The sequence below is a fragment of the Danio rerio genome, chromosome 18 (assembly GCF_049306965.1).
Source record: "Danio rerio strain Tuebingen ecotype United States chromosome 18, GRCz12tu, whole genome shotgun sequence".
Classification (NCBI taxonomy): Eukaryota; Metazoa; Chordata; class Actinopteri; order Cypriniformes; family Danionidae; genus Danio; species Danio rerio.
Genome location: NC_133193.1, coordinates 36415091 through 36438918, shown reverse-complemented (window position 1 = coordinate 36438918; position 23828 = coordinate 36415091). Strand labels below are relative to the sequence as shown.

General features: G+C 38.1%; 1 protein-coding gene and 2 long non-coding RNA genes across 4 annotated transcripts; 1 reads left to right on the top strand and 2 right to left on the bottom strand.

Moving 5' to 3' along the window:
* Positions 1-279: 279 nt before the first annotated feature.
* olfcq10 (olfactory receptor C family, q10) lies at positions 280-4683 on the bottom strand. The gene is made up of 6 exons (NM_001126451.1): positions 4520-4683; positions 4036-4327; positions 3059-3886; positions 1582-1758; positions 1295-1418; positions 280-1193 (listed from the first exon to the last, which is right to left on the bottom strand). Exons 1-6 carry the CDS (start codon positions 4681-4683, stop codon positions 280-282), a joined length of 2499 nt encoding a protein of 832 aa, NP_001119923.1.
* A 2027-nt stretch (positions 4684-6710) lies between these two features.
* On the bottom strand, positions 6711-10403 carry LOC137488225 (uncharacterized). Of its 2 annotated transcripts, none has more exons than XR_011007177.2 (4): positions 8985-10403; positions 8790-8860; positions 7215-7399; positions 6711-7046 (listed from the first exon to the last, which is right to left on the bottom strand). It is a non-coding gene; the product is annotated as an uncharacterized lncRNA (long non-coding RNA). The 2 variants fall into 2 exon arrangements; XR_012393941.1 differs by having other exon boundaries at positions 6908-7046; positions 8794-8860.
* Positions 10404-10673: 270 nt separating this feature from the next.
* Positions 10674-23490, top strand: LOC141378714 (uncharacterized). Its single transcript, XR_012393950.1, has 3 exons — positions 10674-12270; positions 12402-12545; positions 21087-23490. It is a non-coding gene; the product is annotated as an uncharacterized lncRNA (long non-coding RNA).
* Positions 23491-23828: the final 338 nt, after the last annotated feature.

Genomic DNA, 23828 nt, shown 5'->3' with positions numbered 1-23828 from the left:
CAAATAAGATTTTTTTAGAAGAAAAAATATTATCTGACATACTGTGAAAATGCCCTTTATCTGTTAAACATAATTCGGGAAAATTTAGGGGGGCTTATAATTCTGACTTTAACTGTGTGTGTGTGTGTATGTGTGTGTGTGTGTGCGTGTGTGTGTGCGTGTGTGTGTGTGCGCGCGCGCGTGCGTGCGTATATTCTTTATTACAAAACTGTCTGTAGAATGTTCTCTTTTTTCTTTGAGAGAGTGAGCGAGATAATGGTTGACCACAATAATGTAAAATTAATTATTTTTGGTTTCTCTTCCCATGATGGCTTTTTTAGTGTTTCTTTCTGGATGTAAAATGATTATGTAACACTTTGGGGCAAATATGGCCACCAGCACTCCAAAACTAGAAGCTACGATAGCAAATATCTCCACAGCCACTGCATATTTTCCTGGAGAGCTCACATATGCTGGAACAAATGCAATCCATACAGCACAGAAGATTAACATGCTAAAAGTGATAAACTTTGCCTCATTAAAATTATCTGGAAGATTTCTTGCCAGGAAGGCTAGTAGAAAGCTTATTGCTGCCAACAATCCTATATATCCCAGCAGCAAAGAAAACCCAGCCACTGAGCCAATGGCACATTCATAGACTATTTTAGAGCGGACATACTGGCTATTTTTATGTGGTGTTGGAGGAGAAGTTGATAGCCAGACAGCACATATTACTACTTGGAGGGCTGTGAGGACTAGAACTGTACATCTTTGTTGAGCTGCTCCAAACCATTTCATTGCTCCTGTGCCCTCCGGCCGAGAGGAGTTGAACACAGCTATCACCACCATAGTCTTGACCAGAATGCTGGAGATGCACAAGACAAAACTTATGCCAAACACAGCATGTCTTAATTGACACGTCCACAACTGTGGCTGACCAATGAACAGCAGCACACACAGGAAACACAGTTTGAGTGACAAAAGCAGCAGGAAGCTGAGCTCTGAATTGTTGGCACGTACTATAGGAGTGTTACGGTGAAAAGTAAAGATTATCATCACAAGAGCACAGAAGCAGGTTCCTAGCAAGGATGCAGTGGTCAGAGAGATGCCTAGAGGATCTTCATATGATAGAAACTCTATTTCTTTAGGAACACACTGATCTTTATTAAAATTGGACCAAAATTCATCTGGACAAACTGTGCACTTAATAGCATCTGTTGGTACAAAACTTGTAATTAGTAGATGTTCTCTTAACCTTTGTTCAATTCATTTGTTTATTTCTATAATACAATTTTGTATACAATAATATTCTCACCTGTTGTGTTAGAAATTTCACCATCTCCACATGTCAGGCAGTCAAAACAGCAGACAGGAAAGCCCTTCCTCATGGCTTTTCTGGTGCCTGGGGGACAGCTCTCACTGCACACAGACCGTGGGGCCTGAAAGTGACATCATCCAGTATCAGTCATGCTTCTGTCATCTTTCACATTATGACAAGCTCGACTTTTCTAATTGTTGTCATCTGTAAGCTTTGAGTAGTATTTAGACTTAAAATTACCAGAAAAAAAAAAAAAATTTTTCATCCTCATTCAGTCTGAGCACCATTCCTGTTGCCACCTCATCATTTACTACACCAATAGTGTGAAGTTTAATTGATTCTTCAGAGCTCGGCTGCCAGTTCAGAACATCATAAATGGCAAGAGCATCTCCATTATTGTCAAATGACACAGGATCCCCAAAGCCTGTGGTAAAATTCACTTTTTTTAGGTAGGGAACCAGCTGTAGATTGTAGACAGGACAGATGTTAAACACACACACACACATACATATATATACATACAGGGCTTGATATTAACTCCCACCAGCACTCCAAATGAGGGTAGATTTCAGCTATGGCTGGCTGAAAATATCTTTTAAGTTGACAGGGCTGTCTCATCCCTAAAGATTAGAATTCAGTTTAAGAGCATTTCTATATGCCATATGCATGCAAATGTGAACTTAGAACCGAGAAGCAGCACGATCAATAACTGTTTGTGCAAGCAAATGAAAACAGATGAATACCGAATGAGAGGATGATCAGGTGCAGGGTGAAACACAGGCGATCCTCACTCACTGACGTTGTGAGCTAGGCACAGCTGATGTGATGTGTGCGAATGCTTAAAAGCTTCCGTTTCCTTGTGCAAAACAAACGTGCCTGGAAACGCAACTGGTGCAGTCCTTCCTTTTTGAAATAGATTGGAAAAGAGCGTTGCTCGTGCACCCTCAGTCCTGCTGCTAACAAGAGATCTCCAAATTTTTTTGTATGCAGCAGCGGTTGCAGCTTTCACTTTTACCACTCTTTGACCAGATTATTATTGGGCCTAACGTTAACCATGTGCACATAATCATCATTTTACTATCGCACACATAATGTCTTTTACCTACTTTCTTTTGCTTGCAGTTATTTTTGTTAATATGGCTTAATTATCATGCTTTACAATAACATTGCTTTGATAAGAGATTCACTCTCCATGTATCTATAGTTACCTGATGATCTGGGACCTTTAGTTTGCACAAACTACTGTTTATAGTTTTAGATACATGAGAATGATTTTTTAAAATGTCAATTGTATTTAAGAACATTTTTTGTTGAATAAAATGTGTGTGTATGTAGCTATGTTTACTTTGTTTTGACATTTTTTTAAATGCATGGCATGGGAATAATTATTTTGGTGTGGCCAGAAAAAAAGGTAAATCCTTAGTGTTGAGCCCTTAGTAAAATAAAACAAAGTAAAGGAGACTTGTGGACATAACACATAATTTAAATCAAGCAATTTTAGCATGCCAAAGTCAAATTTCTGCATATAAAATATATTTTCTCAACAACAAAATTGTGGCTAATAAAAATGGTGAGTTGCTAGTATGTTGAAAATCTACTGAATCTTAATGCCAAGCCCTATATATATATATATATATATATATATATATATATATATATATATATATATATATATATATATATATGGCATTTAAATAATTATAAGGCACATATTGTGCTTGTCCATATTCCATTCCCCTGCACTGTACCTGTGGGTCTTACCTGCCAGGGTTTTAGATCAGTTATGTCAGCACAGCTGTTCTCACTGAGTGGTCCTCTCTTCTCTTTACACTGCATCAGGTCATGAAGTGCATGGGCCAGGGCATAAACTGCTTTATACACATTATAAGGTGCTCTCAATCCTGAAACATCAGTGTAAGGTGTGTTTGTGATGCTCAGGTCCTCCTGTCCTGTACACACCTTTTTCATTTGTTGAACAAATGTCACTTCATCCCCAGTTTCAAAACTGCACCCGAACATGGTCTCCCAGAATATCCTCACTATATTATTTCTTTGGTCACTCTTGGGATGAAGACGTAACAGAAAACTATGAAGGCCCTGGATTTCTCCACGCCTAATAGCAATGCCCAACGTTCCTTTTAGAAAGGGCTGGAAATATGGTGTGCGAAATACAGCTGAGGTGACCCAGGCTTCACTCGCTATCCACTGCCTGCCTGTCAAATTCTGTAACACCACCTCATTCATTAAAGGTATCAATACAGATGAAGCTGAAAAAACAACCACTACTCTAGCTGTAGAGGCCTGAATTACTCCCATAATGTGATCAATAACTCTGGGGTTGTTATCTTGGGGCAGGATTTCAGAAAAAGCAACACAATGTCCAAACAACTGCATTTCTTGATGAAAGGACTGAGCTGCGTAGATACCATAGTCATTATTACTGTAAATCAGACCAACCCAGGTCCAGCCAAAATGCCTCAAGGTCTGAACCATAGCTCGCACCTGGAAGGTATCACTTGGAATTGTTCTGAAGAAGGAGGGGTACTTTTTCTTGTCACTTAAACAAGAGCAAGTGGCGTAGTAGCTAATCTAATTAGAAAAGATATAGGGCAGAACAGATGAAAGAACATGTTAAAAATGTGACAGATGAGACAAAATATGTATACAGACAAATAAAACAAATACTTATTCAGCTTTAAATCTACTGTTAAAAAGATAATCTTTTTAAAGGCTCATACCATAGGCAGCCGAAAAAGCCCCAGAACACTGGAAATTGCAATAGAATGTGTAGATCCTGGATCACCTATGAGTCCAATAACTGGTGGTGGGCCTTTACAGTTGAGGTCAGAGATGGTCTCTTCTGTCCCACTTATCAGAGCTGTAGCTGCCCGAAATGCCACTCCAAGCCTTAAACAGTTGTCATAGATCTGGTAACCAAGTGTGATGTTAGGCAGCAGGTTGGGATTGCTATTAATCTCACTGATGGCAAAAACCATTGTTAATGCCTGCTGGAAGCTTGTCATGTAAAAGCTGGAGAAGAAAATTGAAATTGTATTTATTATCATTAGCACAAAATTACAGTAAAAAAAAATATGTCTTTAATGATTTTAGTTCTGTAACACGTAAGAATACCAGAGAATGTTACAATCTATATATAGTTTGAAAAAATAGCCATAATAATTCCAAATGAACAATTGTTCAGTAGCTGTGGTCCAGACTCACAGTTCACAGTTTGGTAGATTTGGCTGCGTTCTGAAACTTATCTCAGGGTATACTTTCAGGTACCTCTGAATCTCAAAAAGACCACCAATGACAAAGTCTCCATCCTGGTGCATCCCATTTAATGTAAAGTGTCCTTGTTGCTGACAGGTACCTGAACTAACCATCAAAGTTACGCAGATGTAGTTACAAGACAGGAACAAACAAAAAAGTAGAATCGCCCACATCCCTCTGTCTTTATCTGTGTGTGTCTCTCTTCACTCAGCTCACTGATTTATCGATTAAGATTTTGTGTGGGAGTTTTTTTTTTTTTTTTTGAAGAGAGAGAGAGAGAGACAGAGAGAGCAGGTGGTGCTATTGCTCTTTATAAATAACATCATAATGTTTGCCAGTTTGTATTCCACTACTTCCCAATTATTATAAAACATTTATTATTCACAGTTATTATTATTTAATTATAACAATTATTATTAAAATAGATTATTCATTCATTCATTTTCTTTTCAGCTTAGCCCCTTTTTTATTCTGGGATCGCCACAGCGTAATAAACTGCCAACTTATCAAACATATTATCCAACAACAGTTTCGTGCATCACCACCAGGTGGTGAGAATGAGCAGTGCAGTGCGCTCAGACTATGCATTTGAAGCAGCCGAAGAAGAGACTTCAGAACGCTGGTGGGTGATTCAGCGCGGATGGAGGAGCAACGAGTGAACTGAGGCAGACTGACTAATTAATTATGAAAACATAATACTTCAAACTGTCAATTTATTTGAGATTTTGCAGGAGCTGTCAAAGAGTGCAACCTATTGAAACATTGCTCACTAGCACCCCCCAGTATGCAAAGTTCTGTCGTACGGTGATCTGAGACATTTAAAAAAAGAGATTGGTCAACGTTTTCAATTTCTGTCCAGAGAGGTCATGTTTTGTTCCTCTATTGGTCTCACACAGTCAAGTGATGCAATTTAGCAGGTCAGAGTTCACCAAGCTTGAACTTTCCAACACAGTGAACTGCGAAACTCACATGAACTTGCGTTTCCAGTCTGATGCATTCGTGTGTGTACAAATGGAAGTCTGAGGGGAGAAAAGTGCAGTGTGACCGCAGTTTAAGCCGAAAAGAAAATGAATGAATTAATGAATAATGGTCAATGGTGCAAGGGATGGAAAGACAAAAACAAGCTTGCAGAAATTTTTCAACTGGTCCCAGATAGCAAAATACACTCGGGCCAGTTCCGGCTAGATTGTCGCCTGCCGGAGACTAACCCCTCGGCCCAACTTCGGCTGCCGGACTCGGGCCGGATGCCTGTGGACTCACTGCCCGATTCCGGCCCGAATCAAGCGGGCCAGATGCGGCGGCCGTAAGCGAGCCGACGCTGCGCATCCGTGCCGAAATCGGCGCGAGGGTAATGTGCGCTGCGGCCCGGAGCTGGCGCGACTCTGTATTTATACACCTTATAAAACCTTTTGGTATTACATTGGTACTTGATATATGGTATTACAACCATTTGAATTTATATAACAGCAAACACAGGCTATAATGTAAACACAAAGTGTAAGCACTGCGTTTAACCTTTGAATAAAGTGCAAACTGCATACATATTCTGTAACGAAAATAATCAGACAAATGACAAAATAAATAAATGTTAAACGTTTATTAATTGCATGAAAAAAATAGTACTAAAATTTTATAAATAATTTTGTAGTGCACAAGAATATCAATATAAAAACAACAATAAAACAACACAATAAAGACACACAGAAAGATTTAAACAAAAAATCTAAAAATTACACACAAACACAGATGTTTTTAAAACAACCCTGTTTTCCCAATAGACTTGAATTAAAAATTTGTAAAAAAACAGCTAAATTTTATATAAACCTAAATATAGAAACCAATTTAAGATATAGCAAGAAACATCTTAAAAATACCAATGACAATCCGTAAAATATACAAGTCAAACTTGTAAAAAGTACTGCAGAATTCTGAAGAAACATCTTGAAACATTTTTAAATAAAACATTAAAATAATAATAAACAAATATATATATATATATCATTGCAGAAGTATAAAGTCAAACTTTTTTTTAAATAAACTTGAACAAAATCAATTGCACAAACAGCAAGACATGAGTGAGATGATTATACATTTCATATATATACACGTCTTGTGCAATTTTATATTTATAATTTTATTTGTATTACGTTTATTTAAAATGTATCAAGATGTTTCTTCAGAATTTGGCGCACACACATACATACATACATACATACATACCATACATATATACACACACACACATGTATATATAAATGCAAATGAAAGAAACAAATTGTTCAAGTATCAGGGAACATCCTAATACACTTAAAATGTTGTTTAAAAAATAAAACAAAATAGTGATGTAGACATTTGACACATTAGCTTTCTCTTCTTTCTTCCTCCATCCCTGTCAGGGGCAAGTTGTAGCTACCTTGTAATGCATTTTTCCACTTCTTTATCAGTGGCGTGGTATGGACATTTGTCCTCACTCCATCTGTGATAAGATAAACAGATAATTAGTAGTGAACAAGTACTAATGTAAAAAAAAAAGAAAAAATTAGGAAAAAAGTAGGCTACCTACGAAGCAAAAAAAAAAAAAAAAACAATAAAAAAAAACAAATAAACTTAAAACACTTTGAAATTAGCAAGAGCTTGAACTTACCAGTTTCTTCATTTGTTCAGGCTGCTCCTTTAGTTGATTTTCAAGCTTTTCCAAATCAAATTGGCCAAAGGAAGGTCAAATGTGTTTACATCTGGAATTTCATCACGTCTGTTTTGGTTTTGTGAGAATCAGGCCCAGCTGCTGCTTTATGACGTTGCATGATTTTAAAACTTCAGTCAGTCGTGCTAAAAAAGAAAAATAACAGATTAGTAAAAATCAACCTGTAGCTTATTCTCATACAACTTCTGTAAATACAACAGTGGGTTAGACACTGCTGATATTCTCTAGTTGATCTTTACTTTCTAGCTGCATTAAACCTTAACAAATTTAGTGATGTCTTCAATTCTTACAAAGACATCACGAGATGCAATAAGTTCTGTCTTGATCTCAAACTGCACTAGAACAAAGACTGTAAATGTTCATAGGTGTACAGCAGGAGTGTCCAAACTTTTTGGGCCGAGGGCCAGATGCAAAAAAAACAAACGTTGTTGCGGGCCAAATTTTACATACATCACACAGACACGTGTATATATATATATATATATATATATATATATATATATATATATATATATATATATATATATATATATATATATATATATATATATATACAGTTGAAGTCAGAATTGTTAGCCCCCCTAAATTATTCGCCACCGTTTATTTTTTCCCCAATTTCTGTTTAACGGAGAGTTAAACATTTTTTTCCACACATTTCTAAACATTAGTTTTAGTAACTCATTTCTAATAACTGATTTATTTTATCTTTGCCATGATGACAGTAAATAATATTTGACTAGATATTTTTAAGACACTTCTATACAGCTTAAAGTGACATTTAAAGGCTTAACTAGGTTAATCAAGTTAACTAGTCAAGTTAAGGTAATTAGGCAAGTTATTTTATAACAATGGTTTGTTCTGAAGACTTAAGGGGCTAATAATTTTGACCCTAAAATGGTTCATAAAAAAAATTAAACCGCTTTTTATTCTAGCCGAAATAAAACATAAGTCTTTCTCCAAAAGAAAAAATACTATCAGACATCCTGTAAAAATGTTCTTGCTCTGTTAAACATCATTTGGGAAATATTTAAAACAGAAGAAATAAATCATTGAGGGGCTAATAATTCAGACTTCAACTGTGTGTAGACAGACAGACAGACAGACAGACAGATAGATAGATAGATAGATAGATAGACAGACAGACAGACAGACAGATAGATAGATAGATAGATAGATAGATAGATAGATAGATAGATAGATAGATAGATAGATAGATAGATAGATAGATAGATAGATAGATAGATAGATCATAACAAGAACTGCTGCTTAATTGAATGCATGTAATAGCGACACCCGGTGGTTATTTATTGAATTACGTTCATTTTTGTATAGCGGGCCAGATTCTATTGATATTTATAAAAAGCCTTGCGGGCCGTAGTTTGGACACGCCTGGTGTACTGGAATGTACAGTATCTGTGCATCTTGATGGTGGTCTTAAGATTTCTGCCATAGTCATTGATGGTGATGGTACTTGTGGTACTTGTACTTCTGCATTGATTTCTGAAATCTTCATACCTGCCTTTTATCCAGCCTCTTTGTTCCAAGTAATTTTTCTTCATCATGGTATAGATGTGTCTATACTGTCCCTTAATCAGATACATTTACAAAACAAAACATCACTTTAGTATAGTGCCAGGGCAAAACTCACAGGTTGTAATAGATCAATGACATAATGTTGACAGTATGTGTTTAAAATAATTGCAAACAAACCTGTTCTGTCTTTAGATGTATGACAGGCAATCATCGTCCTCATCTGTCTACCAGTCAGAAATCACAGTTGCGTGTGGATGTTTCGCGCTTCCTCATATGCATCTATAATAAAACATCACATTGTTGTTAACCTCCCGTAAAGAAAAGTTCAAATCCTGAAATACTATCAAAGTTAATTATTGCATATAATACCTATAGTGTAAATAATCAGTACACAGAAGGTTGCACAAGATTTATTCGGAGATTCATGCAGAGTGACAGCCTTATGAATCTGAGACATAGATTTGTAAGATGGTCAAGCACATGCATTATTCTGTACCCATGAAGATTAACCTACCATTGTGAAAAATGTTTGATGATGATAGCCAATAACAATAAACCATTTCAGCTGTTTGTGAAGCAATTAGTAATGTAATGTCTGAAAAGCTCAATCTATGTTGAAAATGTATCAGCAGTTTACAGCTTATAATGGACTTTTGCACACAACTATAACATGTTTATTCATGTTCAAAAGAGTGTGCCATTGACTTCTTTGGTTGTGATGTGCTGCAAAATGATCTCACTAACCTTTGTTAAACAAGAACAATAAGACTTAACCAACAAATATTGTTACCCATTCATTTAAATCAGAATTTATCACTGTCAATAACATAAAAATAAAAAAAAAACATCAAAATCTGCTTTAAGACGTTCAGTTTTACATTAACTGACCATTACAGCTTGAACAAAAGATATAATTGATTCACATAGGCTAACACATATGAATTAAAGTGCATAGTAATATATTTCTCTTGGATAATTTAAAGAGAATAGGAAACAGTCGAGTTTCGATCATTTTTCGTGACTAACTGCATAAACAAGATAAACAATAATATTTTATTAATCCAAAACGATTAGTTTTTATTTACACATAATCACAGATTAATACTGTTGGATAAGTATACGCCTGTACAATGATTTTTTCAACATCCACGGTACTTTATAATGTTAAATCAGGAAAAAAACACGTTTTGCCAAGTTAGTTAATGGATTCGTCTACAGAAACTTTCTTTAACGCAAAGTTAGCATACACACAAATTCGTTTCATGTTTCTTTAAAATAATTAAAATAGTTTTCAGTTACTACACACGTTACAATCTAACATTGTGTAAAAGGAAAAGGAACTTTCAGACGTGTTTGTAACTGTTAGCGTTAGCATACATTAGCTCCAGTCGTGTTTCTTAAAGCAAGTTACGTTTCGTATCAAACTGTTTTAAATTACTAAACGCTGTTACAACCAAACACCGTGGAAATGTTTTAAGCTCTAAATTCGCTAATTATACAGAACACAAGCAGTAAAAAGCTTACCTTTCTGACCGGAATCCACGCGAAATCTTTGAAAAACCAAACTTTTTCTTCTTGTGATCTTCGTGCCATGGTGGTTGACAACCAGCTTTTTGGAGCATTACCGCCACCGTCTGGATTGGAGTTTGGATCAGGAGTTTAGTAACGCATGTGTTTATTATGAAACCAACTTCTGCTTTAAAAAAAAATCAGTCAGAACAGGAGCGTGCTATCTCAAAAATAAGCGAATTTTACATAGTTTTTCTCTAGATGACATGTATAATCTATTTATAAATAATATTGTTTTGTTTGCGTCTAAACATTGCGACCATCCACACTAAATATTCTTTTTTTTTTTTTTTTTTTGCTATCGTACCATGAATATTTTCTCAAATTATCATTAAACGTGGAGCAAACAGATTACTAGATAAAATAAGAACTTAATCAGTTGCCATCAGCTGAGTCCTTGCCAGAAGCGGCCAGGATATGGTTGACCGGAATCGGGCCAGTGCTTTACAGCCGCATCACAACCGCATGTGCGCGAGCGAGCTGCGGGCCGCACTCGGCCCGGATAACACTCGCCGATGCCGAGTCGGAGCCGGAGGCACCGTGGGGCAGCCGAGCTCGGGCCGATTACTACCTGCTATCTGGGGTTAAGCAAAAGAATACTAATGTTGTTCTATTGGAAGAGACACATAGCAATGGGAAAATACAGCAATGTGGGCCATGGAAAGGAATGGGCTGTCTTTTTTCTTTTTCTTTTTTTTTGCTCTCAATAATTTACTAAAAGCAGAAGTCACTGTACTTTTTTCCTAAAGGTTTCACTGCAGTCTCTACTGAAGTTGAAAAGATTTAAAGAAATTTTTTTAAAAATAAAGTTGTTTTATAAAGTGTTTATATCAGGCCCTTAGCCTGATGAAAGGGGTGGTCCTTTTTCCTCAAAAAGTGGACCTTTTGCAGTTATTGTCACACAACCAGCGATCGCTTTCCAGAGATCGCTGGTTCTCACACGAACTCTCAGGACTTCCGCTCCTCAGCCAGAGCCGCCGCCTGAGCTTCCCGAACGGCCGCCGCCGCCTGAGCTTCCCGAATGGCCGCCGCCCCTCGCCTTGCTGGTCCCAACCCGGCTCCTCGCCCTGCCGGCTCCCTACAAGCCTCCAACCCTGCCGGCTCCTCGCAGTACTCCAGGTCCTTCGCTGCCACACGATCCAGGACCACTGGCTCCACTCTCCGGGTCTTCCGCAGCTCCAGTCTCCAGGCCCTCCGCAGCTCCACGCCCCAGGGATGCCCCAGCTGCATGGTCCTGGCCCTCCATCCCTCCCCCTGTTCCGCCTCCCGCCTGAACAGTAGTGGAGTGTCTAGAATCCACTCCTAGAGGGGGGGCTATGTCACACAACCAGCGATCGCTTTCCAGAGGTCGCTGGTTCTCACACGAACTCTCAGGACTTCCGCATTCCCCAGGACTACACATTCATACATGCACTGCTCCCAGACACACACGCCTGCTCAGACATCTATCCTGATTGCATCACCAGCTGGACCTTGTTCACAGACTGATTCCACTCCATTCAAAAGCCACTCATTGACGCTACCAGTTTGCCGAGTCTTGTTTGCTTCCTAGTAACATTACAACGCGTTTCCCTGTCTTGTTTCTCCGTGTCTCGATCCTAGCCTTGTACCTTTGTTATCCTGTTTAGCCGCCTGCCTTTCGACCTTTTGCCTGTTTAACGTTTACGATTCTGGACTGCCTTCATATAGCCATTTGCACCTGATGACCACTGCTTGCCTGACTTTGAATAAAACTGCATATTGGATCTTACCTCCTGTTGTCCACTGTCAATCCACCCCAGTCGGTAACAGTTATATACCTCAGTTTCTATTTAACTATGAGATTTAAATACTCTATTCTAGATGCTTTGCGGCTCCCGAAAAATATTTCTAAATCAGTAAATCTTCTTTTGGAGTGGGATAAGAAAGGGCAAGGGAAGTTGATTTTCCACAATAGGCAAGGCAAGGCAAGTTTATTTATATAGCATATTTCATACACAGTGGCAATTCAAAGGGCTTTACATAAACAGGAAATAAAAAGACAAGTTTAGGAACAAAATGCAGACAATAAAAATTATTAAAAGCAGATAAAAACAAATTAAAATGAGTTAAAATAGGTTATACAAGGATGAAAAAGAAAACAAAAAACATAATAGTGCGATCTGTCGGACGCAGCACAGTGCTCATTTAGTAAAGGCACAGCTAAACAGATGTGTTTTTAGTCTCGATTTGAATGTGCCTAATGTTGGAGCACATCTGATCATTTCTGGAAGCTGATTCCAGCAGTGAGGAGCATAGTGGCTGAAGGCAGATTCACCCTGCTTTGACTGAGCCCTTCGAATTTCTAGTTTATAAGATCCTAAAGATCTGAGTGATCTGTTAGGTTTGTATTCAGTGAGCATATCTGTAATGTATTGAGGTCCTTGGCCATTTAGTGATTTATAGACCAGTAATAATACTTTAAAATCTATTCTGAATGTAACTGGCAGCCAGTGTAAAGACCTGAGGACAGGTGTGATGTGCTCTGATTTCCTGCTTCTGGTCAGAATCTTGGCTGTCTTTTTGGGAAGGCCAGTGAGGAGTCCATTACAGTAATCCACCCTGCTGCTGATAAAAGCATGAACAAGTTTCTCTAAGTCTTCACTGGAAACAAAGCGTCTGATTCTTGCAATATTTTTGAGATGATAGTATGCTGATTTACTGACTGCTTTGACATGACTGTTGAAACTTAGATCTGACTCCAGAGTCACACCAAGATTCTTGACCTTATTTTTTGTCGTTTGACCTTTAGAGCCAAGGTACGCATTCACCTTGAGAACCTCATCTCTGTTCCCAAACGCAAGGACTTCAGTTTTCTCTTTGTTTAACTGAAGAAAATTTTGGCACATCCAATTGTTAATTTCATCAATGCATTGGCAGAGGGTGTCAATGGGGCTGTAGTCATTAGGCAGTAAGGCTAGGTAGATCTGGTAGATCTAGGTAGATCTAGGTAGCTAGGTAGATCTATGTAGCATTGAAGTTCCCTATGCGAAGAGGAAAGCTCCGGTTACTAATGTAACCCTCGTTCCCCGAGGGGGTAAACAGAAATGCTATGCTCTTTCGCCATAATGACTGCCTCTTAGCTGTGGGTTTAAGTCTCTTCAGCCAAAATAAGGATGCCTCAGCCTTGCTCTTACTGTGCTTATATTGGCAAACTGATTGCATTGAGCATAAGCTGCGCAAGCTGATGCTGTCAACTCATTGGCATTTCATTGGACTAATTATATACTCTTTTCAGAAGATTGGCTTTCTGAACGAAATGTCCTTGGATTCTTGGATTCTCCACAATAGCATTTCCAAGGTTTACATTAGTAACCGGAGCGTTCTGTCTGGTTCTTTAATCTGATTGGCTGATAGCTGCCCAGAGATATTCTGCCAGTAACAGCACTCGACCAGCCTCCAAACCCTTGCGTATTACTCTACCCACATACAGCAACAAGCAGATGACACTGTACAGTTTGACGACTATTCATGCTGTTGGACAACATAATTTACTTTTAAGGATTTTCTTTTGTCAAGAATGTAGTTTAGATTGCAACTATGCAGTTTATTTATAAGAATAGTGCCTATTTTAAAATATTTATAATTTCTGAGAGACAGCGCGTTGGCAGTCATTAGCTGATTATAATGAGTAGACCAAAGACAGTTGACATTTTCTATCCACAAGATGGTGACAGGACCACATAATAAGCCCTTAGAAATTTAAAACATTGTTTGTTTTCTCAAATTGACTGGCCATCTCAGCAAAAACATTATTTGAAATATGTCCATTTAGATTCGTATGAAAAAAATAGTTGACAATTTGTAAAAGTAATACAAACACTTTTAGATATTTTTTACACTGATAATGAACAGTTCATTCCTTCATTTTCTTGTCAGCTTAGTCCCTTTATTAATTCGGGGTTGCCACAGTGAAATGAACTTCTAACTTATCGCAGTGGATGCCCTTCCAGCCACAACCCATCTCTGGGAATCATCCACACACATTCACACACACAAACACGAACACACACACACTCATACACTACAGACAGTTTAGCCTACCCAATTCACCTGTACCACATGTCTTTGGACTGTGGAGGAAACCATAGCACCCGGAGGAAACCCACGCGAACGCAGGGAGAACATGCAAACTCCACACAGAAACACCAACTGAGCCGAGGATTAAACCAGCGACCTTCTTGTTGTGAGGCGACAACACTACCTACTGTGCTACAGCGTCGCCGTAATGAACAGTTACATTCTTTTAAACAATCACAGCTTGTGTTCTTACTGTTTTTAACTTGTAATATCAACACACTTGTTAAAGTGACAACAATTATTATAACTATTTGAATTTATTGCTACCTAAAACACCAACAATTATACATGTTAACAAATATCAGTATATTAACAGTAATGAAAAACAGTCTGAGCTACCAATTTACTCTACTAAGTGAAGCCTGCAGCCACTGCTCTTTTGAGACACTTTTTAAAAATTGCTAAAAGTAGCCAAATTAATTTTAAAAATTGCTAAATTTGTTGCTAGGTGCTTATGTAAAAAGTTGCTAGGGTAGTATGAAAAGTTGCTGAATCTAGCGACAAAATTGCTAAGCTAGTATCATAAAGCTAGCTCATAAAGAATGTATTTCCAGAGACCTATTGTTTACACCTTTTTACCATGGTACTTACACAGTCGTCAGAGTTAAAGACCAGTCGATGTCATAGCTTACAGTGTTACAGATAAAATGAGAACACAAACTAAATAAAAAGTCCAAGTTATAGTTACTAAAATCTAAACAAAGCCGAGTGTTTTGACCGTCTGCATGTCTCTCAGTCATTAGCTGCGTCCCAAATCGCATACTTATGCACTATTCTACGCCATTTTGTAGTATAAATAGTGTAAGTAGCATGTTCACACTGAAAACTCTATAAACATTAAGTGCACTTTAATTACCCGGATGATGCACTCATTCAGCCGCTAAAATGAAGTGTGTAATGATGGACACTTCACGCACTCAACGACCGCAGGTTTGCTTACGTAGCGGAAGGGGCGGAGCTATCGGGCGCACATGTTGAATAACTTTATTTATTTTGGATGGTGAAAGCAAAATTTTCCTACGAGAGTAAATATAGCGCCTCCCGATGGTGAATGCGGTTATACTCACGGCAAGTATTATTTGATAATTCGGTTGTTTATTTCACTGATTTGGCAACCGTCAAACGTCATCAGGGAAACAGTTTGAATTTCCGCTTAGTTAAAAAAAACATTAGTGTGCCATTTGGGACGACACTACATACATATACTATCCTGCTGAGTGTGTAAGTGCATAAGTACATAGTGCATGAGTGCATAGTGTGTAGTGTGCCATTAGGGACGCGGAGATTGCCATCGATCAGTCACTTCCTACTTCCCAGAAGTTTGACTGACAGAGAATTTAGTCAATGGCTGTGTGATTTTCTTGTTACTGCACACTTTTTGCTGTTACTGGCTGCAGTGAACTATCAATCATTACTCGATGCACCTGCCCACTGCACGGAGTGCATGCACAGCTGCTAACAGTTCAAGCCAACGGCAGAGCGGCTCGTTTGCAAAAAGTAAACAAAGGAGAATATTTCTGAGAGCTGATACTTACACAACATAGATGAAGTCTTACTTTCGTATACGAGGGAGATGGCTTGTGCCTAAAAGTGTAAATGTCTCTCTGCAACCCATAATCTTTCAGTAATGTTTAGCATTATCATGCAGTATGTTTGCCATTTATCTGAATGGCTATTGTTACATCAGTAAGCTAAGCTATGTGTATAAATTAGCATATGTAGGGCTGTGACGGTCACCGTGACAACCGCATGACCGCAGTTGTCCATGCCACCGGCGGTAGTATGTGACGTCACGCACTCTCGAGGAAACGTAAGTATTTTACGTTTTGTCAGCTTAGTGGCTAATTCGTATGAATTTGTACGAGTTTAGTGGGACGAAAATGTACTATTTTAAAAAGGAGGCATGGCACCCCACCCCTAATGCCTAGTTCAGACTGCGTGATTTTAGATTGAAATCACAGGCAAATCGCTGCTCGAGCACGTGTGTGACAATCACACAGTATGAACTATCAAAGACGCGATCTGAGAGAATCGCCGATGAGTCGCCGATGCCTGTGAGATATTTGGCGTGGTAAATATCTGGAGCTGTCGGCGATTCAAATCATGCCGTGTGAATTGAGTTTTGACTCAAAATAACATCAGCCATCGCCTACAGCCAATGAGAGAGCAGCTTTTACTTGTGTGTGCGTGTGTGTAAACCTGCTGCAGGTCAGCGGGAGGCTGGGGGAGAAGTTAAAAGCGCTCTTTTTCGGTTTATTTGGAACCACGAAATGGAGGAAAAACTAGTGGAGGTTTGACAGGGCTCAGGAGCAACCACGTCTGTTTGACGTTTCATACAGAAAAAAATTTGTTTATTATCAACTTAAGTTGAGGAGAAATGGCTTATTCCCTTTAAACCCAGGTGAGCAAACATGTACATGTTCTACCCCATTAAAGGCTTCTTTCTCATTATGTTGTTAATAACAAAAGATATACTACATGTTTTTGGCTGTGAGACGTAGTTTGGACGAAGTTGTCGGCGACTCTCCCTATAATAAAGTCATGCAATGTAAATGTCCATGTCGTCGAACCATCTTGCAGTGTAAACAAAGCAGCGACGAAACGCTAGCCCAGATAGTCATGCAGTGTGAAAACAGCTGTGACACGACAAGTTTTAAAGTCATGCATTCTGAACTCGGCATAACCGTCATTGCGTGATGAGCAAATTGTACTAAATAGTACAAATTAGATCATGTGAATTCTATACGAGTTAGCCACTAAATCAAAAAGATACGAATTGCCGTGACATTGCGTTGTCTAGAACAAACATTTCCATTACGTTGTCAAGTATAAGAATTAAGGCGCAATTCAGCAAGTTCCCAGTTCAGCCATGAATCTCATTGGAAAAGCAAATGTTACGTAGCCAATATGGGAACATTTTGGATTCGTGCCGAACTAAAAAGGCGAACCAATTAATTTGGATGAAGCGATTTTTAGGGTTTGTTTCAAAAAGATAAGTGTTAAATGGGCAAACACGTCGAACCTCTACAGCCATCTCCGGTAATGTCACCCAGCCACTTATAGCAAACTCATGTCTTCTGAACGCAAACACCCAGCTACTCAGCCAGGTATTGCAGAGGCCATTTCAAAAATTACCAAATACAGAGAAAGTGATAAATGGAAGACATTGACGAGAATTGTAGTGACATATTTAATAGTTGAAACCGTGCCGCTCCGCATTGTAGAGAAAACTGCGAACAGTAAAAAGTACAAACTCCCAAGCAGAAAATACTTTTCAAACACTGTCATTCGTCAACTATTCGACGAAACCAAGGAGAAAATCATCACGGAACTACACGACCTTGATTTCTTTTCTGCCATGACTGATATGTGGTCCAGCGTGAATATGACTCCAAGTCAGTCACAAACTCAATGTCAGGTGAGAAAGATAGAACGTTTAGAGCCATGGGTTTGTGCCAAAATTTGGTTACTGCATTCACCAACAGCTGGTCAAGAAAGAAGACACTTCGTGAAGAGCAAGAGGCCTTAAACCTACCAACGCACAGTTTGACACTGGTGAGTTGAAATAAATATTGTAAAATTAAAGGAGAGCGCAGGGCACAAAGTAATGAGATATAAAAATGTAACAGAGTTTATTTTTGACGTTCTGCCAATTATTGAAATAGTTCAGTGAAATTTAGATGAGAAACACAGGAGAAACCATTTTTTTGCAGCATAAAAGTATTTTTTATTATAGTGTATAGTTTTTTATTTTTAAAAAATCTGTGAAAGTATGTAATTAAAATACTATATTGTTGTGATTACCGTCTAGGCTAAAATATGGAATCATTTAATATTTTTATTGCTAATGGTGCAAATAAATGCATTGAATAATAATGTATAATAATGCAAATAAATCCAAATGTGTTTATCTAACAGATAAATAAATAAACAAACATGCTGTGTTATGTAGAATAAAACAATTAGTTAAGTACTGAGGGAAATACGATTTAAAGTAAACTGAATTTAAATTAATTGTGTGAAATCTGATTTCATAAGCATGTGTTACAACTAACCCTCTATGTTTTACAACTTGCCCTGCAGGTGGGGTAAATAGTAGGCCTAACATTTTTACTCTGGTCACTTTTGTCAATACTGCACAGAAACCAGCAATAGCCGGTGCTCATTTGTAGGAAAGGCTTGTGTATTGTTGGTAAAACAATATGATTTGTCCAATTCCAATTATTTTGTTCATTATTTGTCCTCGACCAAAAAGTGTTACTTTGAGCTCCGCTTTCCCCTATATACAATTATAAAATTAAATTAAAATATGTACATATAAAATACAAATTTAATTAATATACTTAGCCTATTACCTATTATTCACAGGCTGCAATGTCAGTTTCTCAGAGCTATAAATGATGTTATATGTGTGCGAGAGGCTTCTGTATTTTGTTCTTAAATGGTTTATATGAAACAATTTTAATGATCCATAATTTTTATGGTCACAAAAAACGTAACAAAGCTCAGTAAAGACTCTTTTTTTTTTGTTTTCTTTATAGGCTATATCAATTAGTAGGCTAAGTAAAATATGGTTTCGTTTATTTTGTTCCTTTTATTATTATTAATGTAAAGTGAAACCTGAAAAACATATAAAAAAAAACAAGGTTGTGTTTTTAAAGAGTCACATTTACATTTTCTAAACATAATTTAACGTTCTAATTTTGTCAGTCAACAGTTAAGGATTAACAAGTGTTGGCTGTCTGCCAGAAAAAAAAGCCCTGAAATAAAATTTAGGGACTATTTATTTATTATTCACAGTGCCAACAGGATTGTCCCACACGAGGTGGAAGTAAACAAAAAATGATCGAAAGGGTATTGGAGCAAGGCAGCGCAATTAAGAAAGCACTGGATGAACGAAAGCATCAACACCTGAACTTGACATGGCAGAACATCGCAGTGCTGGAGTTGATAAACCCAGCCCTTAAACTAGTTGCAGAATTGACAGATGTTTTATCGAACGAGAAGATTGTTACTGTTTCATCGGTTAGACCTGTACTAAGACTGTTGACCAACTATCTCCTTGACCCTTTGCTAGAAGACAGCGAGTTAACAAAAAACTCAAAACAAAGATGATTGCTGTCTTGGAGGATAAATACAAAGATTTAGAGGGGTAAAAAATGCTATCAAAAGCAACTTTGGATCCTAGATACAGAAATAGTTTTGAAGAGGAAGATATAACCGACGAACTCATAGAAGAAATAATGCACATCACTGAAGACCTGAAGAAAAATATCTGTGCATTTGCGCTACAAACATGCCGTCTGAACGTCTATTCAGTGCTGCTGGAAGCATTGTAACCCCAATTAGGAATTTGCTTAAACCGGACAAAGTCAACATGCTAGTTTTTCTGGCAAAGAATTTAAAATAGGCCATCAATAGAAAACAAGGAGAGTTAGTAGCCTACGCTGTTTTTTTTTTTCAACTTTTTTTTTTCGACATACATTGTTACTAGTAGGCTGATTTTTTTTGTTCTTCGTTTTCTTTTTACAATTATTACTGACTAGTGAAGTGTAATTTAGTCTATTTGTAAAGTTCTTAAAAATGTAATGTTTAATAATTATTATTATAATAATTTCAAGGAGTTAATGTTTATTTATTTAATTTATTTTATAAGCGGTATTGTATTGTTTCATTCAGGAAAGTTCATAAATAAATACATTTGTACGGATATTTAAGCATAATTCTTTGATTTTTGTTATTTCTTAATTTATACAAAAATGTAAATTAACGTAGGCAGGCTATTTGGGATGGGTACATACAGAGGCCTAATTTGTTGGTGGCACGGGAGGATTTTTTTTGCCATTGAATATTGTCCTCATTACTTCTACATAATTAAATAAATAAATACTTTGCGGAAAGTATGCAATAAAGGAAAAGCATGCTCTTAATCAATCTTCATAATCTCATTCGCAATATTGCGCCGACACAATCTCTAAAACATAAATTCTAAAGCAAGAGGAGTTATTAATTTGTTATGAATATTAGTTGTTAATTTTAATGATCATAAACACTAACTGCGTTTGTATGATTAACACCGTCACGGTGTCGGGTCTGCAATCTTTTCTCGTTGAACAACAGATTATCCAGGTGTAATGAGGAGTCTGACACAGAGGGATCCATTTGCAGTATATTTATTAAACACAGTTTAATCACAATCATACAGTAAGCACTAGTGTGCAAACTCACATCAAACGTCGTAATATTGGGTCTAAGGGCTGGCAGCTGGCTGTCAGGGATAGTGATAGCAGGCATGGGTCAGAGGCAGGCAGCGTGGATTAAAGGCAAGATACCAGGGAGGGTTCAAGGCTAGCAGCGTAGATCAAAGTCGAGGTACAAGGCAAGGTTCAAGGCAGGCAAGGCAAGGTCGAGGGACAGTCCAGGTAATAACGGGGAGATCAGACAAGGAGATGAAGGCTCAGTAATGTCAGCAAGGGCAGAACAAGACTTCGCACTGGAGTAAGTGTTTGGCCTGCTTATATGTGTTTGTGTGGTGATCAGTGAGATGTGCTGCAGGTGTGTTGCAATCAGTGTCTGAGTATGACGTAATGTCCGGTGACCTCTGCTGGCCAGCGAGGGGAATGACTGGGACAGAGTCGGTGACACCATGTCATCGCCATCTCCATGCAGGTTTTTTTATCCAGTTTTGTTTCTTTTTGCTACAAACAATATAGTATCGCTATAGCGAAGTGTCGTGCTATCATTTGTGCAGTATTACAGTCTCCTATAGATAACGTGATACGTTTCCTCGGGAACGAACATCCTAGTGTGTGATGCGCCATGAATTTCAAACCTTATGCATACATGCTGCTTGACTTCATAATTTGTTAGGTTTTTAAAAACCCTGTAGAGTGAGTCAGTCATTATAGTCGTGTGCATCAGAAAGAAAGGTTTCAGTGAAACAATAACAGCACATTCTAACACTGATTATTTTACAGCATGATTGACCCAAACCCGCCACCAGCACCGCCAGGCACGTGCACATATAAGGTTCAAGCTGTGCAGTGCACCCCCTGCTTCTCCACAAACAAGGAGAGGGAGAAATTCACAAGACATTGTCTCTAAAAAATAATTTCAGACATTTCATTTTGCATAATATTGTCATCAAATTCAAAACATATACTCAGGAGATGTGTAGCTTTTGTCCTATTACTTTTCTGTGTTGATCCAGGACTGATTTTACTTATTTTATTTATGAAATAATAAAATGTTTCAAGAGTTCACACTTAGCTGATGATTGATAGTAAAGCTAGTTTGGCGTGCTGTCCCGGGAGAGACCCCTGAGCTTACAAGATCCTCGGGCCCTGGGCTCCCTCCAGTTGCAAGGCGAGAGGGGAGTTTGAGCTCAGGTAGATCTCAATGACTCCCCTTCTTGCTTGTTGTAGCTAAGTGTCGGATATGTATGCTGAAAGGTGTACTCAGAGTTTAGCTAATGTATTTTGATTAATTGTATAGAGTGCTTGTTTTTGAACTGTGGGAGGTAACCGGAGGACCATTGGAAAACCCACGCGACCACGGGAGAATGAGCAAACTCCGCACAGAAATGCTGTCTGGTTTGGAAAGGAATTAAACCAGGGACATTCTTGCTGTGAGGCAGCAGCGCTAATCGCTGGCCACCATGAAGCCCATTTGAAAGGAGGGAAAGTAGGGTTGGGTGGGGGGGTTTCTTCAAGATGAAGATATTGAGATGAGAAAAGTCTGGTTATTTATAGTGAGTTAAGGATTGTCTGATAGGATAATCAGTCATTAGCTAAAGTTGGAACAGCTGTGAACAATCATAAGCACGTGATCCTCTCGAAATTTGTTTATAAATAAACTTCACTTCAAGAGTTCACACTTAGCTGATGATTGATAGTAGAGCTAGTTTGCCGTGCTGTCCTGGGAGAGAGCCCATTGCAGCTAGTTGTTTTTCAAGGGAAAGCTTATAAAGAATGTTTTTGCTTTGTGTAGGTTTTGCAGAAAACGCTTATTAGATATGGCGTACATATCATGTAATAACAACACACACACGCGTACATTGCTGTACATCACGGTTTATTTTGAAAGGTAAGAGTCCACAGAAAAACATCCCATCAAACACATTTAGTCCACCAACACAATAGTGTTGTATTATGGATGGTTATTCATTTGTTTATGTCACAATTTCTGCAGGAGACCTATTGTTTACACCGTTTTACCATGGTACTCACACGTGAAAACGCCGTTTTTGCGGTAAAAGGCAAGTTTATGTCATAGCTTACAGTGTTATAGATAAAACAAGAGCACAAACTGAATAAAAAGTCAAAGTTATTGTGGAGAGGTAAGCATGATCGAAAACCCAATAAAGGGGGAGAGCATGCTCAGAGCCCGGCGGCTAATCAGCAGGCCAATCCGAAATAATAAGCAACACCTGTTTATTCTAGTGATTGGACCGGAGAGACACCCGTCTTAAGGAGAACGGGAGGAACAGTCGAGAGAGAGAGAGCTGAACGACGGCCACATAGTGGGAGCTGTCCTTGCAGTTGTGATTAAAAAATAAAAAGATCTGTTACTTACCTCAACGCCGACCCTGTCTTCTTCTTCCCACACAAAGAACCTTTGTTACAGTTATAGTTACTAAAAGCTAAACAAAGCCGAGTGTTTTGGCTGTCCGCATTTCTCAGTCACTGCTCATTCAGAAGCTACTTCCTTCTTCCCAGAAGGTTGACTAAAAGAGAAACTAGCTAATGGCTACATGAATTTTGATCTTATTGATTGACTGCAATATTATTGCAATGTTAGTGGCTCAGAGAGCTGTCAATCATCACTCGATCGCACCTGCCCTCTGCAGCACAGCTGCGACAATTTAGGCTAACGACAGAGCGGCTCGTTTGCAAAAAGAAAACTGAAAGTGCATCGTCAAAAGTTGTAATCTGCTGAAGAGAGTTTTAGGACATTGTTTGAAACAAAGAGGAGAATATTTCTGAGGAGAGCTGATAGTTTTGATTTTTCTAACAGTGAGAATTTACTCTCATTGCCTTGTTGTTTACATCTCAGTTCTTCTGTGTTTAGCCTGCTTGTGCCTATAAGTGTGAATGTCTCTCCGGTAATCTTTCAGTAATTGTTGGTATTATCATACAGTATGTTTTGTCATTCATCTGAATGGCAGCTATTGGCTAAGCTATCTGTAGGAATTAAAATATGAAAAAATGGGCATCAGAGTACATTGTGTTTGCTGCTCAAGAGGGAACACAGAATTGTTTACAATAGAATCCTAAATCATTTTTTTTTGTCATGTAGCTGAAATGTACTACTTGTGCTCAAATAAATAATTTATACTATACGTTTCTGCTTATT